Source organism: Triticum dicoccoides, chromosome 3A (genome assembly GCF_002162155.2).
Source record: "Triticum dicoccoides isolate Atlit2015 ecotype Zavitan chromosome 3A, WEW_v2.0, whole genome shotgun sequence".
Taxonomy (NCBI): domain Eukaryota; kingdom Viridiplantae; phylum Streptophyta; class Magnoliopsida; order Poales; family Poaceae; genus Triticum; species Triticum dicoccoides.
Genome location: NC_041384.1, coordinates 152,345,096 through 152,360,076, shown reverse-complemented (window position 1 = coordinate 152,360,076; position 14,981 = coordinate 152,345,096). Strand labels below are relative to the sequence as shown.

Genomic DNA, 14,981 nt, shown 5'->3' with positions numbered 1-14,981 from the left:
CTAAGATGGGATGACGCCCCACCCATACACTAGCGCCATTTGACCTGGCGTGGCGTACTAGCTGACGCAGCTTTCAAAGATTATTAGGGAGGTGATTGGGGCACTGCTTCAATCCCGAGGTGAAAACTTTTTTTTCTGGCCTTTATTTATGGGGCTTAGCAACGATGAACATGTGTCGTTACCTTGATGATTTGCCCCTTAACGCACTTTTCTGTTCAAAAAGAAGAAGGAAAGGGATCAAGTGTTCTTTTAACGTCCGAGTGTTTCCCTGCACAAAACTATGAGCACTACTGCTCCACTTCACCAGCGCAACCAAATTAAACACTTGGTCAGTACTAATGCCTATATTTAACCTTTTTTTGGCAGGAGTACTACGCGCAGTTGATGGTGCAGCCAGTGCCACAGCTTACAGCAAATAAATAAACTGAATCCACAATGAGGGACAGACAAGGAGCGGCGCCTCCATACAGAGCGTACAGGCGTACACGCAGGCGATCGATCAGCACAGCAGCAGAGCCGTGGCAAGTGGCACGCCGCACGCACCGACCGAGTCGGCAACGCAGCGCAAGACACACGTGCGGACCTGCGCTGCCCACCGCGCCGGCCGCGCATCCAAGTCAAGTCAAGAAACCACGACAGACGAGAATGAGACGGCGCATATGCGTAGCCGGAGCCTCCATCCTTCCGAGCTCGCTCCTGCCTACTGGAGTGGAGTATGTTTGGGATGCACATGCATTTGTTTTCCTTTCTTGTTCTATTATTTAAATGTAGCGGCGTGCACATGCATTCCTCGGGTCTCCGTTTGACCACGGCGAGTGACGCCTGGGCGTGCTGTTGGCAAGGAGAAAAAAGGAAACCACGACGAACGTGTGCGCCTCTCGCATCGAATGATTGTGTTCTTGTCTCGTCTCGACGCGATGCGCTGGCCTGGCCGTCGGTCGTCTCCTACCCCAAGACTGTGCTGAGTTTGTGTCAGAGCATGTACAATGCATAGCCTCAAGGTGATGTCCCGCATGTCATGTAGGATCGGATATGACATAAAGTAGGTTTAGATAGGGAAGCGGGATCCTTTTCAGGAGGTGGGTGCTTGAAGAGAAAAAGTGTGGTCCGATGACAAAAACTGAAAAAAATTAGAGTGAAAAGTAGAGATGCATGTGTATTAGAATCTTTATTTTTTATTTTTTAATGAGGCCCACTAGTGATAGCTTGCATTGAAGAGAAAAAATTAATGTAGGTGCCTCAAATTACTTTTTGTCATGAGGTATATGCATCCATATGCCATCATTGTGCATGCCCTTATTAACAGTAGGTAGTGCTCCGATTATTTTGTGATGGTCTTCTCAAAAGAGATTTGTCCTGGCACATAACAGACCTACGGGGGTGTGGGTTTACGAAGTGCTACTAGTAGAGTATAATTCATGTGCATTTGATATATGGATTCATATATTTTATGGAGGAAAATATCGTGTTCTTAATTCATTGTCACGTCACTCATGCACCTAGTAACTGACCAACTATCATAATCCAGGTGACATGATACAAGTGACAAATCTTACGGAAACACTAAAAATCTAAAGTCAGATTCTTAGGCATGACAAATCAGATGTTTTTCATGACAATTTATATTGGCATGATAATAACAAATTTAGTGTGTAAGGGCATCTCCAATGGTGCCCATGACCGATTTTTCTCCCGCATCCGTTCAGGATAAAGGGGACCAGTCCACAAACATGGATGCAGGAGGCCACCATCCGAAGCTACCTGCATACATTGAAAACTCTTTTTCAACAAACCAGGTGAAATTCACGCAAACACGGTCAGATTTCATACAAACATGACAAATTTCATACAAAGCGGACGAAAACAGTTACATTTTGGACATATTTTAACTAAAAGGGTAAAGCTATGTGCACATATAGTCTCGCGGAGCTCTACTCCCACGACACGGATACACTACACTAGTCTACGGTTGGCCGCGGTGGACCCCTTTGTCTTTCCCATGTCCGGCAGTACGCTAACCACTGTTAGGAGTCCCGGAGGCATATTCTTCCCCCCATATCTTCTCTATGTCCGGCTACGCCGCTCATTGGAGTGGCAAAGAGGGTGCTTCAGCCGGAGGGGAAGGTGCTTCCATGGAGTCCAGACGGGTGTATCCAGGATGGTCTGAGATAAAGACCGGACATGTCACCAGCTGCGCAAGCAGGCGACGCACCAGCGGTGGCCTCCATGGGATACAAATGGTGAAAGAAGGAGATGGGGAACATCGGAGTGGTGTGATTCTTGCCCGACGTCTGACCTTGTTTAAATAAAGGGCGGACCGAAGGAGCCTTTTCGGTGTTGCGTTTAATGCCGACCCAATTATGAATGGACGCGTGGCCGGAGTAGGTTTGTTTCTCGGATTGCACGCGGGTTTAATGAAGGCGTTTGAATGCAGTGAGGAGACGTGTTCAGCCAGGCATGCAACGGGCAGCGCTCTCGGCCGGCGTGCCGCTTCAGTGACAAAAACAGTGAGAGGTCGTCTCCGCCGCGAGCCGCCTTCAATGTGAAGCGACGTGCTCTACAGCGGCATGAATGCGGCAACTGGGCTACGAGCGGGAAGCACACGCGGACGGGGAGGGGGGCAGGTTTTTGGTGGGTCAAGGCGATCAGAAACGAGGGTGACAGCGGTCCGCACACCCGCAAACCTCCACACATTTGTCTCCGCGGGAGAAATTATGTTCAGGCCACGCAGCCAAACGATACATGACCGCGTTGGATGACTTCGGCGGTCCGGACGGATGGGGAAGCTTAAGGGTTGGCGTTGGAGATGTCCTAACCATGACAATTTTCTGACAGAAAAATAAACTGATACGAATTTGCCATACTGGCAAGTTAAACTTCCCATTTTAAAAAACATAATTTGTCATAAAAAAAACTTTTAATTTGTCATGATCAGAAAAAATCTGACGTTCTGTTGTGCAGTGGAGTCCCAATCTTATTGGGAAACTACTGAAGCTCGCCGAGTCCAGTTATGAGTGCACAATCGTGTGCCACCGAAGAGAATTTAGAGAGCGGCTAGGCCTCGGACAAGTCTCGGATCTGCGTCGCTACAAGTGCACGCGATCGGCGCAGTTGCGTCCTTGCGGTGTTTATAGTTCGTACGTATACGTATTCATCGTCTTTGCTCGCATTACCACATGAAGACAAGAAATGGTCCTGCAATGTGGACAAGTATCCAACTGATGCGACATTCCATTTAGTTGGGTGATGGCCGTGTTTTATTCATTCGCTCACAGGACGGATACCAAATCATAATGCGATTGCAAAGTTAATTATACTGGAGCAGTGTATTTTGTGGTCGTCTGACAGGGCGGTCCCACGGACGCTGATTGAGGCGGCGAGCGATGGCGATGGCATCGTCATCGTCGGCTCGGCAGTTTCCCGGTCAAAGTAAATGAGGCCACCACTCTGCGGCCACCTGCCCCCCTCTCCTCTCCTTCTCCGCGTTCCCACATCAAAAGACAGGACAAATGGCTGAGCTTTTCTCATGGGAAGGAGGGAGGGAGGGATGCCACTAGTAAACTGCGTCGCTGCAGGGGCTCACATGCCGCCGCAGTAGTGGCGACGCAGTAGTCGTAGCCCCGCACCTTTATTGCTTCGGGCAGTACAGATCTTGGGGATCCTCCACGCACCACTCGTACTCGCGCCAAACCTCGGAGGGCGGCAGCACGCCGAGAAGGAGCCCCCCCGCCTTGCAAACACCTCGAGGTGCCCATTTGTTTCCTCTCTCTCTCTCTCTCTCTCTCTCGTTTTGCTCTAGAATGCCGAGGATGGCGCCCCAAGAACTCTAGGGTTCCTGGTCCTTCATTTCCGTTCCCCCCTTCAAAGTGTTCTGGTAAATCCTTTCTCCTGGCGGCTCTAGGCTCTGAGGTTGTTCAGTTGGGGCGAGGCCGAGAAGAATGTGTGGTTGCTTGGTTGCGATTTCTTAGGCCGTTTTTTCTGTATAGTTTGCTAGAGTATTTCCGTGCAGTTGAGAATATATTATAGGCTAATTCGGTGCGTTTTGGGCTGGCTTATTTTGATTGTTTATTTACTACTAGGGTTTTCGATCTGTTCACTTTGACCTCAGGGCAGTTATCAAAATGACCTTTTTATTCCAACTACCACCTCCTGGCCACCTCCATCTCCTTTTTTCCTTTTTATTTACTTTCATGTGGGTGGAAAGCAGGGCGCTGCTTGTGATGAATTACCTGTTGCTGACATGATGCCTGTGAAATTTGAGCACCGGTGAAGGCTAGCTGGCTGGTCAAGCCGCAGATTTTCCGTGGGCAAAATAGAGAAAAGCCACCCATAGCTTTCTTCTGTAACCAATTTCTTCAACTGCTTGTCCTTGCATATTTAATTAGTCAGCAGTCGCTATTCCTCGCAAAGCGAGAAACTTGGAAGATATCGTAGTATATATATACAGCCAAAAGCTCATAATTTTTATATGTTTCTTTCTTCTGAGTTGTACTGATTCATAGGTTCCTCTTTGTTCCTATCCAGGATCTCGAGTCCACAGTCAAGACAGGCATCGAGTCCTAAAGAAAATAAGTTCTTAAATTGGTATATGTTTCATATGTTATAGGGAAGAGTCAAGATAATGTAAGTAGCTTTCTTTCTTTCTTTTGACCAGGAAATTATGTTTGCCCACTTGAATTTGTGTATGATATATCGTCTGACCATTTTAGTGTGCTTATTCGTCCCTCTGTTTGTTTCTTTCAGAAAAACAGAATGCCTCAAGACAGTTTCAGATCAGTGGTTTGCAGGTCCCTTTCAAAGAGTCACCCCTCCAGCTCCAGGAGCAAAGATGGCAGCTACCTTGAAAGAACTCAGTGTGATGCCCCTTATGTTGTCACACTGCAACCCACAGTCTGCCGGAGCTGCCAAAGCCAGGATTGGCGCCCCTCGCAAAGTAACCGGGAGGAGAGGTCCATCTTGTCGCAAAGAGATTACGTGATGGGTTCCACACTCTCGAGGCATTTTGCCGAGGACCTCCTAAGAGGCGCTATGGACCTCCAGGACTCCCTTGTCATGCTTGAGAAGTTCCAAACAGTGTCACAGAGCATGCGGCAATCGACTAAGCAGAGAAGGCCAGGGAACGACGAGGAATCATTGGACGTCACTGGAATCCGTGAAGCACTCTTCGAAGCATCAATCGCCAAGAAGCTGGTCCCTGGAAGTGTCAGCAGTAGATTTGATGGGCAACTAAGGAATTCTACCGACGAGCTGAAGAGAGTGATCAAGGACAGCCTTTACAGGGCGAAACTCTTGTCAGTGGCCTCCAATGGTGAGCAGCTGGCCTCCTTGAGTCAGTCATCACGGAGCACGCCAAACAGTACCGCCGTATCCAAGTCTACTAAGGAGAAGAAGGTGGTGCCAAGATCATCATCCTGTCCACCTGTGCAACCTGACAAGTCCAAAACCCCAAGTTTGGTACCAACAAATAAAAAGCCGAGTTTGGTAGCAAGGCTCATGGGCCTTGAAGGTTTGCCCCCACACAAGGGAAATACCGCCAAGAAAGACGAGACACTCAAGACAGTAAGTTCACCAAGGGCACAGTTTGATATTGACATGCCTAAGTCAAAACCACCACCGGCAGAAAAGCTACCAAGGCAATCATTAGGAAAGGACTCTCAGCGTAATGGGAAGGCAGGGCAAGAGATGATGAAGACAATTCAAGTCAAGAGGCTTTTAAATACCATGAATTCTGATGTGCACAAGGTCCAGCAGTGCAATGTTCAGATGAATTTTCCTTATTTTCATGAGGACACCCTTCCTTCGCAAGATACCTCTGCGGCTACTGAAGTTGGTTCAGCGAAATCAATCCAAAGAGAACAAAGGATGGGCCAAGCTCAAACCAAATCCCCCAAGGATGTGAAGGTTGTATCTCATATAACTCGAAAGCAGCGCATAGAACAAAAAACTGAGATCAGCAATAGAAGCAGCAATAAACAGAAATATCATTTGCCTGATAGGAAGGGAGAAAGGAGGAAGGATGTGAAGGCTACGGCAGCATCAGCTTCTCACAGTAAACTAGTGAGAAAAACTGATAAGAAATCGGTTGCATCAAGTAGCAATCCTTCAACATGCCGTACAATGAAGCCAATCTTACGAAGAACACCTGGTAGTTCCAGAGAGAAGATAGTGTCAAGTAGAAATGTCAACAACTCAACTATTGATGACATTGTGGTAAGCATCCTTCACTATAAGCATAGCCTGAAAATCTTTCATACTATCTGAGACACGAAACTACCTTGAAGCTGGTAAAAGAATGACCACAAAGCGAGAACCTTTTGAAATCGAAATCTCCAGATTTGTAAATTAAGTATTCTTTGAAAGCTATTCAAATATTTGATTTAAAGCTTTTCAGTTAAATCAGGCGTACCTTGAATGAAATGGTTGGTTCAAACACTTATGTCCTTGGACCTTTTTTGCTCACAATGCAGGCATATGAGGTGCACAGAGAGTTCATCCGAACTGATTGTCCATCCACAGAACATAGTGCGACACCTAGTGATGAAAGCTGCCAGAGTGCTGATTGGGACACAGAACCTTCCATCGATGGTAATAATCACCAAACTTTCATCGGTTTTATTTATATCACTGTTATCAAAAGGCCAAAAGTAGGAATGACATCCAAATATCCAATAGTTAAGTCCAATCTACTGCTGATATGTGAATGAACTGGCCAGAAAGGAATTACAGTTTACTTCCAGGTGCCTTGGTTCGGGTTTACAATGAAAATGGTTCACACGAAGTGCTACATCTACTGCTGATTTGTGTTATTTTATGGTTTTGAGAAAAGGTTTCACATAGCAATTAGCAAATTTGGTGATACTGAATTCACGTACACAATCTTACAATTTTATGCTCTAATTTAAGAATATTTGACTGCACGGTTTCTAGGATGGCCTATATTTAGCAACCAAGGGAGTGCCATGGTTTTGTTTGTTTTTTTAGAAAAGGAGGATTACCCCCGGCCTATGCATCATTCCGATGCACACAGCCATTTATTAAAAAGGATTACCATGATTTTGTTTGTGGGTTACATATTAATATTTCTTGATGAGAGAAGAATTCTCTCCCTTGCAAAAAAGAGAAGAAGTTCTGGCACTAACAATTCCTTTTCATGGCAGATGCCCATGAAGATTTTAGCGGGTCCAGTGAAGCTTCACTGATTTCCAGCCAAAGCAGCCCACCAATAAACATAACACCAAAAAAGGAAGTTGAAATAAAAGATGAGATGAGTTTGTTTCTCCTAAGCAGCAAGTCATTCGTTAACCAAGCAGCACAGCTCATAGGCACTGACGCATACGATTACGACCATCTGATCGAGCAATACAAGGATACCGGCAAGGCTGAAATGGGAGACCATGAACTCTACGTGGACATAGCAATGGAGCAGCTGGAACGAAAACATCGTCAGCAGAACAGCCTATATTACACTGGATACAGGACCCAGAAATGCGGAGCAACACCATACTTCTCCCTGGAGGCATTGCTAGGTGATATCGGCGATGGGACTCGGAAGCTGAAGAGCTACACCGACGACAAAGACGACCATGGCAGTGGCACCAAAGACAGCATGTCCATGAAGCTGGAGAGGGATCTCGGATGCGCAGACCCGTCGATCAACAGCGCATGGGACATGGGGTGGCAGGACTGGATCTGCATGGAGGAAACGGAGTGCTGGGTAAGGGATGCCGGGGAGGACGTTCTGTCCTCGCTCATTGAGGAGGCTGTTTTCGAAATGCTGGTAAACTGACCAGAGAAAGATGGGAAGTAGGAGAGGTTCTTGCCCTGTCGTGGAGATTTAGCTGTAGTCTGTACATCATTGGCACAGCTCGTGCTTTCAGTTGCTTTTTCTGTAGGAGTTGCTCACATGTGTTTTCCTGATGGGGCTTTGCCTTGGTTCAGAAACTATTGTAATCTGTGCATAACTTCATAGCAAGATGTCCTCATAGTTTATTTTTGCAATACTTGTGACAGACGATTGCTTCCGCTAATTATCTGCCATAGATATCATGACAACAGGACAACCTTCTATTCATGTATGAAGAGAGAAAATGAGATGAGTGTTTATCTTCTTCTTGACAATGCCAAAGAGATGAATCGATCATGTCTAACTGAAGATAATGTACTTTTTACTATGCTACATATCATCCTTTAGTTACACATTTCTTAATTTGCTGTCAAATGCTATGTCTTTTTATACTCATGAGCATTAATCCCTTGAGATGGTAATTACAGATAAGTTTCTATGTTCATCTCCGCGGCATATTGCTACTTTCGGGAGCATGTGTTTCCTTTCTGAATTTCGACCATTCAAATTTTGGACCCTATCGGTAGTACCAAAGGATTGTTCTCTGTCACTTTCGGGCCGGTTGCCTTTTCCAGAGCAAACAAAATGTTGTCTCTGTAAACGGACTCTCTCACCACGTAGAATTGTTGTGAGCTAATTTTTGAGTGAAATTTTAGATCATAGAGAGCAGAACCTTGTATATTTTGAAGGCCACCCCCCTCCCATTCTTGAACCTATCTTTGTGCTCAGTCTCGCTCTGCTTCAAGCTTATCTTGTGAGGGAGAGATTCTATGAGTTCATGGGAGAGTTTGATTGAAAATCTTTTAAGAAGTTCATCCTTGTGACTTTGCTTTGCTTCTCACTCTTGCAGGGTGTGCGCCTCTAAGCGATGAACCTTCAAGTGTCGTGGAAGAATTAAGAGTTTGTACAAGGCACGGAGATCGTCTTTTTCGTGTGAGACCAACCCCGAATGAGGTCTTGACCTTTGTTGTATCAAGTCATGGTGAAAATAGGTGGGCTTGTGCTTTGTGGGCGACACTCGTCTCTAAAATCACTTTCATCGATCTAGGATTGCATCAACGCTGAGTAATCATGCTTGTTGTTTTTTAACCAGCCGAGTAGATGGACATAAGAGAGACGGGTTGAGGTCAAGACTACGTTAGATAGGATCCACTAGAGCGACATGAACTCTTAAAAATTAGGTCGATCTAACAGAAACATCTGCTTCTTTAGATAAAAAAAAGTATACCTACCTATCTTTTTTTAGGCAATCTCGTGAAGCTTTTATTCATTCGTCATCATGTTCACATGGAGAAAAAAATAGTTTTTTTAGGTATTTTTTTGAGACATTTTTTTTAGGTAATTGAAAATTAGGGTTGGCTGACTCAACCATCATCCCTCGAACTCAGTAGGCCGCCCGTCCTTGTCCGGCTGGACTGCAACCTGCGGCCCATAGAGGATAAGACGCTAGCAAACAAGGCCGGCGTCGAGCATCAGCATATCCCCACCAGTAGCCACCGCGGAGCAGCCCACCCACCACCACACAACAGCCAGCCGCTGCCGCTGCCGCCCTCGGTGCCCCCGGCGGCCATGGCGATGGAGTCCCTGGGCGTGCTGCTGCTGCACCCCATGAACGCCTACCTGGAGCAGGAGCTCGACCGCCGCTTCCGCCTCTTCCGCTTCTGGGACTCCCCTCCCGACGGCCGCGCCGAGTTCCTCCGCGCCAACGCCTCCGCCATCCGCGCCGTCGTCGGCAACGCCAGCTACAACGCCGACGCCGCGCTCATCGACGCGCTGCCGTCGCTCGAGATCGTCGCCTCCTTCTCCGTGGGGATCGACCGCGTCGACCTCCCCAAGTGCCGCGAGCGCGGGATCCGCGTCACCAACACCCCCGACGTCCTCACCGACGACGTCGCCGACCTCGCCGTCGGCCTCGCCATCGCCGCGCTGAGGAAGATCCCGCAGGCCGACCGCTACGTGCGCGCCGGCCTGTGGAAGGCCAAGGGGGACTACACACTCACCACGCGGGTTGGTTTCCGATGCTTGCCCATTGACTTCCGTTTATATTTTCCAGTCCAATAATTCAGTGCGCTCTTAGTGCTTTGGTGTCTTTGGTTTAATCGTAAAGTGTGTATACTTGGTATCGGTTCTGTCAAAATGAATACGGCAATAACTTGGTTGGAAAAGGAACTATAACACAACAGTGGGCATTCAGCGAATATGAATGCACGAAAGGGAAATAGGCAATACAGAGATGTTAAATTGCAGAGAGCAAAATCTAGTACAGGTAGAAAGGAGAAACAGTTGAACTTTATTGGATCCTTGTCAGTTTTTTTTTGGCACATCATTGGTTATCTTCCTAAAATATTGTTGGTAGTTAGTAACTTAGTACATTTGCCTCTCTTTACCATGTGAGTCATATCAATGGGGAAGTAGTGGTTCAAAGTCATTTGCAGTAGCTTAGGTTGCGACTATCCTTAGTTTATGCCATGTCAGTCATATCATTTGAGAGAGTAGTGGTTCAAAGGCATTTGCAGTAGCTTAGGTTGCGACTATCCTTAGTTTATGCCATGTCAGTCATATCATTTGAGGAAGCCGTGGTTCGAAGGCATTTGCAGTAGCTTAGGTTGCAATCTATGACAGTCTCTTAAAAGACTGCTCACCACTGCTCAGCGGTGAAATGCATCCTATTAGATCAAAATTTGTACTACCTGACTGTAAAATGTTGACCTTCTTCATTGCTGATTCAAGCTGTATGCTGGTGTCCAAAAACTTAAATATAAGATGTGGAGGAATCACATAGTTATAGTGCTGTAGCCGCAGGTTTTTTCTAGAAATCTAGTGAGCATTCTGATTTAGGATGGCTCACATATGGTGATGTGGTTCCTATCTTCTCTTATTTAATATCAGTTTCTTACTAGGTTAGGGATTTTTTGGTTCTTTTTTGACATATTCACATGGCTCTGGAGGTTTTATGTTGTAGCATATCTCCATATTGTGCCGTCAGCCCGTCACTTGGAATCGTATTAATACCAAGGCTGATGGATGATCAGAAAACGTTGGAAACCATGATTTGTTCCTCCCTGACCATTGCTTCATAGTAGCACAAATAGGATTCTTATAGCAACCATGAATTATGAGATTGTCGACTAGCTTCTTCGTGTAGACTAGCTTATTGAGTTGAGCGGTGGAGCGACTAGTCCTCGACTAGTCCAGACTAGTCTAGGTTTTTGAGTCGATCGACTCAATTTGGGAGGGACAAGTTTTTTTTAGGGAAATTTGGGAAAGACTAGCAAAAAGGCCCGTGCGTTGCAACGGGAGAAAATAAATGACACCCCAATCCAATATGCATAGCGATGGGAATGTGTGTCGAGGAATAACATGAAGGAGAATTGTGATTTCAGCTAGCCAACCTTTGCAAAACGGCTTAGAAATGAATGCATTCTTCAATTTGTCGATTAAGTTAAAGATATAAGCATCTCCTATAGGATTTAAAAAAAAATCAAGCATAAGAATAAAAATACATATAGAACATTAAAAAATAAAATCAAAACTGAAACATAATTTCTTCTGCCAAAGGAAGATGACATACCTCACCTTCATTTCAATATCAGAAGAGTCAAATTTAGGATTTAATATAGCTTTCAATAGCAATAATGTGTGTTAATAATCAAGCATGGGTTAGGCTGTCACCTAGAAAGCATACAGCGGTACTATAATCAAGCATGGGCTATGTTTAGTACCTATAGTTAGGTTTATAGTGTACTTGTATCTCAACAATAAAATCAAACCAAATATAAGTGCACAAAATATGGATTATCAACCATTATCCTTCTATAAAAATATGGCACGCATTTCACGCGCTCTAAAAAAACATTACAGAACATGAAGATTATAATTTTATTATACATTGAGGTTGAGGAAATATAATATATTATACAATGAGAGTTACCCTGCAAAATAATTATACAGTTTGAAGATTTATAATATATTATATACAATGAGGGTTGAAGATTTTTTTTATGTCTGTAAGATAGAAATCGTTTAGCTTGGAAGGCAGTTCCTTCTCCAAGTAATGTACGCTATGAGTACTTAATCTATGCGCATATTTGTAGATATGAGTTTAAATGTGTAAGTAACTAATAGCAGTTTTGTGGCCATGACAATACAAAAACAAAATAGGCAACCTTAATCTATGAACCCATCCGTGTGAAAATAACAAAACTCGTAAAAAAAATTTCAAAGCACGCTATTTCGCTACATAACTGAGCCATCCGTCGGAGCATGTGGCAGGCAATGTAGTAAGTGGCAGCATTGCACATCAAAAAACATGTATGAAGCAGAGAAGCACAGCTTCCAGCAAGATATGAATGCTTTTGTATGTTAAGTATAACTGTAGCACCAATCATGATGTATAAAAGTGACACTCTCAATAATTTAAGTCTTGGAAAAGCTAGTCTCAATGGGTTTGAATTTGCTTTACAGTAAGATTCAGTCTTTGTTTGACTGGAGGCATGCACATCCACTTTTCTCACATACCAATAAAAAGGAAACAATGGACTTATATTCACTGAGAGTTATGATGCTAACAAAACCAGGATAACCCTACAGGGATGGAAAGAGAGAAACTTAGACTTCAGAATCCTAGAGAATCGTCAATTGGAAGATTTACATTACTTGCCAAACCATCAACTAATAGTACAGATCCTTACATTCACGTGTACTGATAAAGCAAGATCTATTGATATTAATTATGAAAAGAAGCCTACTTAAGGAAATTCATCAAAACCTTTTGGGGGCAATTCATCAAACAACTGAATCCCATATGCTTAAGGAAATTCAGCGAACACATAATTGACATGGATGTTTCCTGGTGATCAAGCCTTCATAATTACTCGCATAGCTCTAACCACATGAGACAGGAGGTACTCAGGAAGCGAGCCAAATCTACAGCCTGAAGCACTCACCTACTATGCATTAATCTGGCAACCAACTTCAGTAAAAAAAAACAGAGGAACACAGCTAGCAAAGAAGGCTAAATAGAAACATTTTTCTCATCTTGGAGGTGTTGCTTCTGCACTAAATTGTCTGAACATCGCTTTCTCTACCTCTTCTGAAACCTGAAATATGCATATGTTAGAAAGCTTCTAATTTTTATGTGATGATATTAAGAAAAGGGAAAAGGAGTATCAAGAACAGATTCATATGTTTGGCCATTAGCCATTACAAACTTCAATATATCTATCTCTGTATCTCGCAAACAATCAATGAATAATAGCATCATAGCATCTTCGTTTAACTTCTTCCATGGAACAATTTCTCTGAATAATTTTGCTTCAAAGTTGTCAGTAGTTCTAGCGTTGACAAGGACACGTACTAAAAGTTCTCACAAATAATCAAAAGTGAAAAGGCATATCAAGACTGGAAGATGTTTGTTTAACCAAGTAATTACCACTCTCTGGACCATATTGCTAAAACTTGACAGGAACATGGTTATGAACTCGTCCCCAATCCCAATGATCTCTCTTGAAATCAAACACTCCCTGGACTATGGTCCTCGTCCTGCTCACCAGCCTGCCACTCAAGAAAAATGGGACCTTCAAATCAGCTCAGGATCACATATAAAGAAGATAAGTTGACCAGCCGTTGTCTTAAAATATATCACTATGTCAAAAATTAGAAAAATAAGATTGGCCCAGACTTTAGAGATAATTGTGTCAGAAAATTTTAAGCTTAGTCTCCAAAGCAAAACTAAAAAGTGAAAGAATTAGTAAATGTGATAGAAGAAAAACCAGTCATCTTTTGGTTTATTAAAGGTAGAAAGAATATCTTCATAGGCAAGTAAATGTGAAACTTTTGGAATGTGGATTATTGAGGTTCTATTAAGAGAATAAAACGTTGAATTGCTAGAAAAAATATGCACGCGCATGGGTGCCTCCACAGTTCAACAAGCGTATGCGCTGCCACCACTCGTTTGTTGCAGCTTTCCGACATTGTTCAGTTTGTCGCTCGGCCACCTTGTTCTTTCTCAATCAAATGACACGACGGTCAAAGTTCTAGAGGGAACGGTCATGTGCTGGTGAGTGGTGACTTATGGTGTTTGCAGCAGATCATATCTGAACGGAAAATGCTGGATAATTTGCATAAGCTAGGTGAATAATTAGTATTGGCATGTGAAATTTGCACTTTGTACTGCTTTCCACTAAAAGTAACACGAAGATGTCAGAGCACATAAATGCATATTGCTTGTTTAGGGACATTTGCTTTTGATGACAATCAGGCTGATCTCATAAGACAAAGTGTATTTCTTCACGATCTGGAGTAAGACAACTGCAGTCAGTATTATTTTTGAACAACTTATAAATCAAAATCATCTACATAAAGCTCATGTTAATAATTTGATGTGTCGCTGAGCACATCCTTCTACAAAAAGAAGTATAAAACACACATCTCTTTGAGGTGATTTAAGAAACAAAAATTTTGAAACCTTTTTTTACGTAGCAGGAACTTGCTTGGCATCCCTCACGGCGCTCGCGCTTTTACTGCCAAAACTGTATACCAGTTACAATAAACTTCCAAAGTAATTTGCCTTTCAGCACATACATGTTTAAGTATCCTCTCTTCAGTTCATGCTCCAGAATTTATATTGTTCCAAGACAAAAAGGACTACATATTTTTTCAGACAAAAAAATGTATCAGCATGAAAGTGTTCTTGCTAGGTTGAGACTTTGAGACTGTACGTCCAACCAATAATTCTGAAATAGCATACCTACTGTCAGGTAACCCAGCATCCTCAACAGCGACCACCACGGTAGTCCCCCATTCCTATTTCAGAATTGATCAGAACAAGATCATCATGCAGCCATCCCCTTTTGCCTTTGGGCCATCGCCACCGCTGTAACTGATCTGTACTGTCGCCAAGCGTCGAGCTCTCGTGCTTTAGACCGGCGCCCTCCTCACTTCCCAGGCCACCGGACGGCAGCTGCTCGCCCCCCACCACCACGGTTGGAGCCTGCGGGAGAAGGGTTGGGAAGGAACATGGAGGAAGAGGGGTACGGGGCGAGAAGAGGGCGGCTAGAGCCCCGACTGTGGTAGGAGGGATGGGAGGGAACAGGGAGGCAGGAGCGCCGGCGTGCCCCAACTCCACCAGCAGCAGCGT

The 14,981-nt window shown here is 44.3% G+C and overlaps 2 protein-coding genes across 5 annotated transcripts in view; both read left to right on the top strand.

Annotated features, from left to right (window-relative positions):
- The first annotated feature begins 3,452 nt into the window (after positions 1 to 3,452).
- On the top strand, positions 3,453 to 8,027 carry LOC119267672. Of its 3 annotated transcripts, none has more exons than XM_037549102.1 (5): positions 3,453 to 3,747; positions 4,525 to 4,623; positions 4,744 to 6,210; positions 6,468 to 6,585; positions 7,158 to 8,027. In XM_037549102.1, exons 3-5 carry the CDS (start codon positions 4,753 to 4,755, stop codon positions 7,784 to 7,786), a joined length of 2,205 nt encoding a protein of 734 aa, XP_037404999.1. In that variant the 5' UTR covers positions 3,453 to 3,747; positions 4,525 to 4,623; positions 4,744 to 4,752; the 3' UTR covers positions 7,787 to 8,027. The 3 variants fall into 3 exon arrangements, with proteins under 3 accessions (XP_037404999.1, XP_037405002.1, XP_037405000.1); XM_037549103.1 differs by lacking the exon at positions 3,453 to 3,747 and adding an exon at positions 3,760 to 3,874; XM_037549105.1 differs by lacking the exon at positions 4,525 to 4,623.
- A 1,286-nt stretch (positions 8,028 to 9,313) lies between these two features.
- The window catches only part of LOC119267671 (hydroxyphenylpyruvate reductase-like), an 8,539-nt gene continuing 2,871 nt past the window's right edge, over positions 9,314 to 14,981 (top strand). Inside the window, exon 1 of one of the 2 annotated variants that reach the window (XM_037549101.1) lies at positions 9,314 to 9,850. In XM_037549101.1, coding sequence (XP_037404998.1) covers positions 9,413 to 9,850 — 438 coding nt within the window. In that variant the 5' untranslated portion in view covers positions 9,314 to 9,412. The remainder of the gene's footprint in view (positions 9,851 to 14,981) is intronic. The other variant, XM_037549100.1, reaches the window with a different exon arrangement.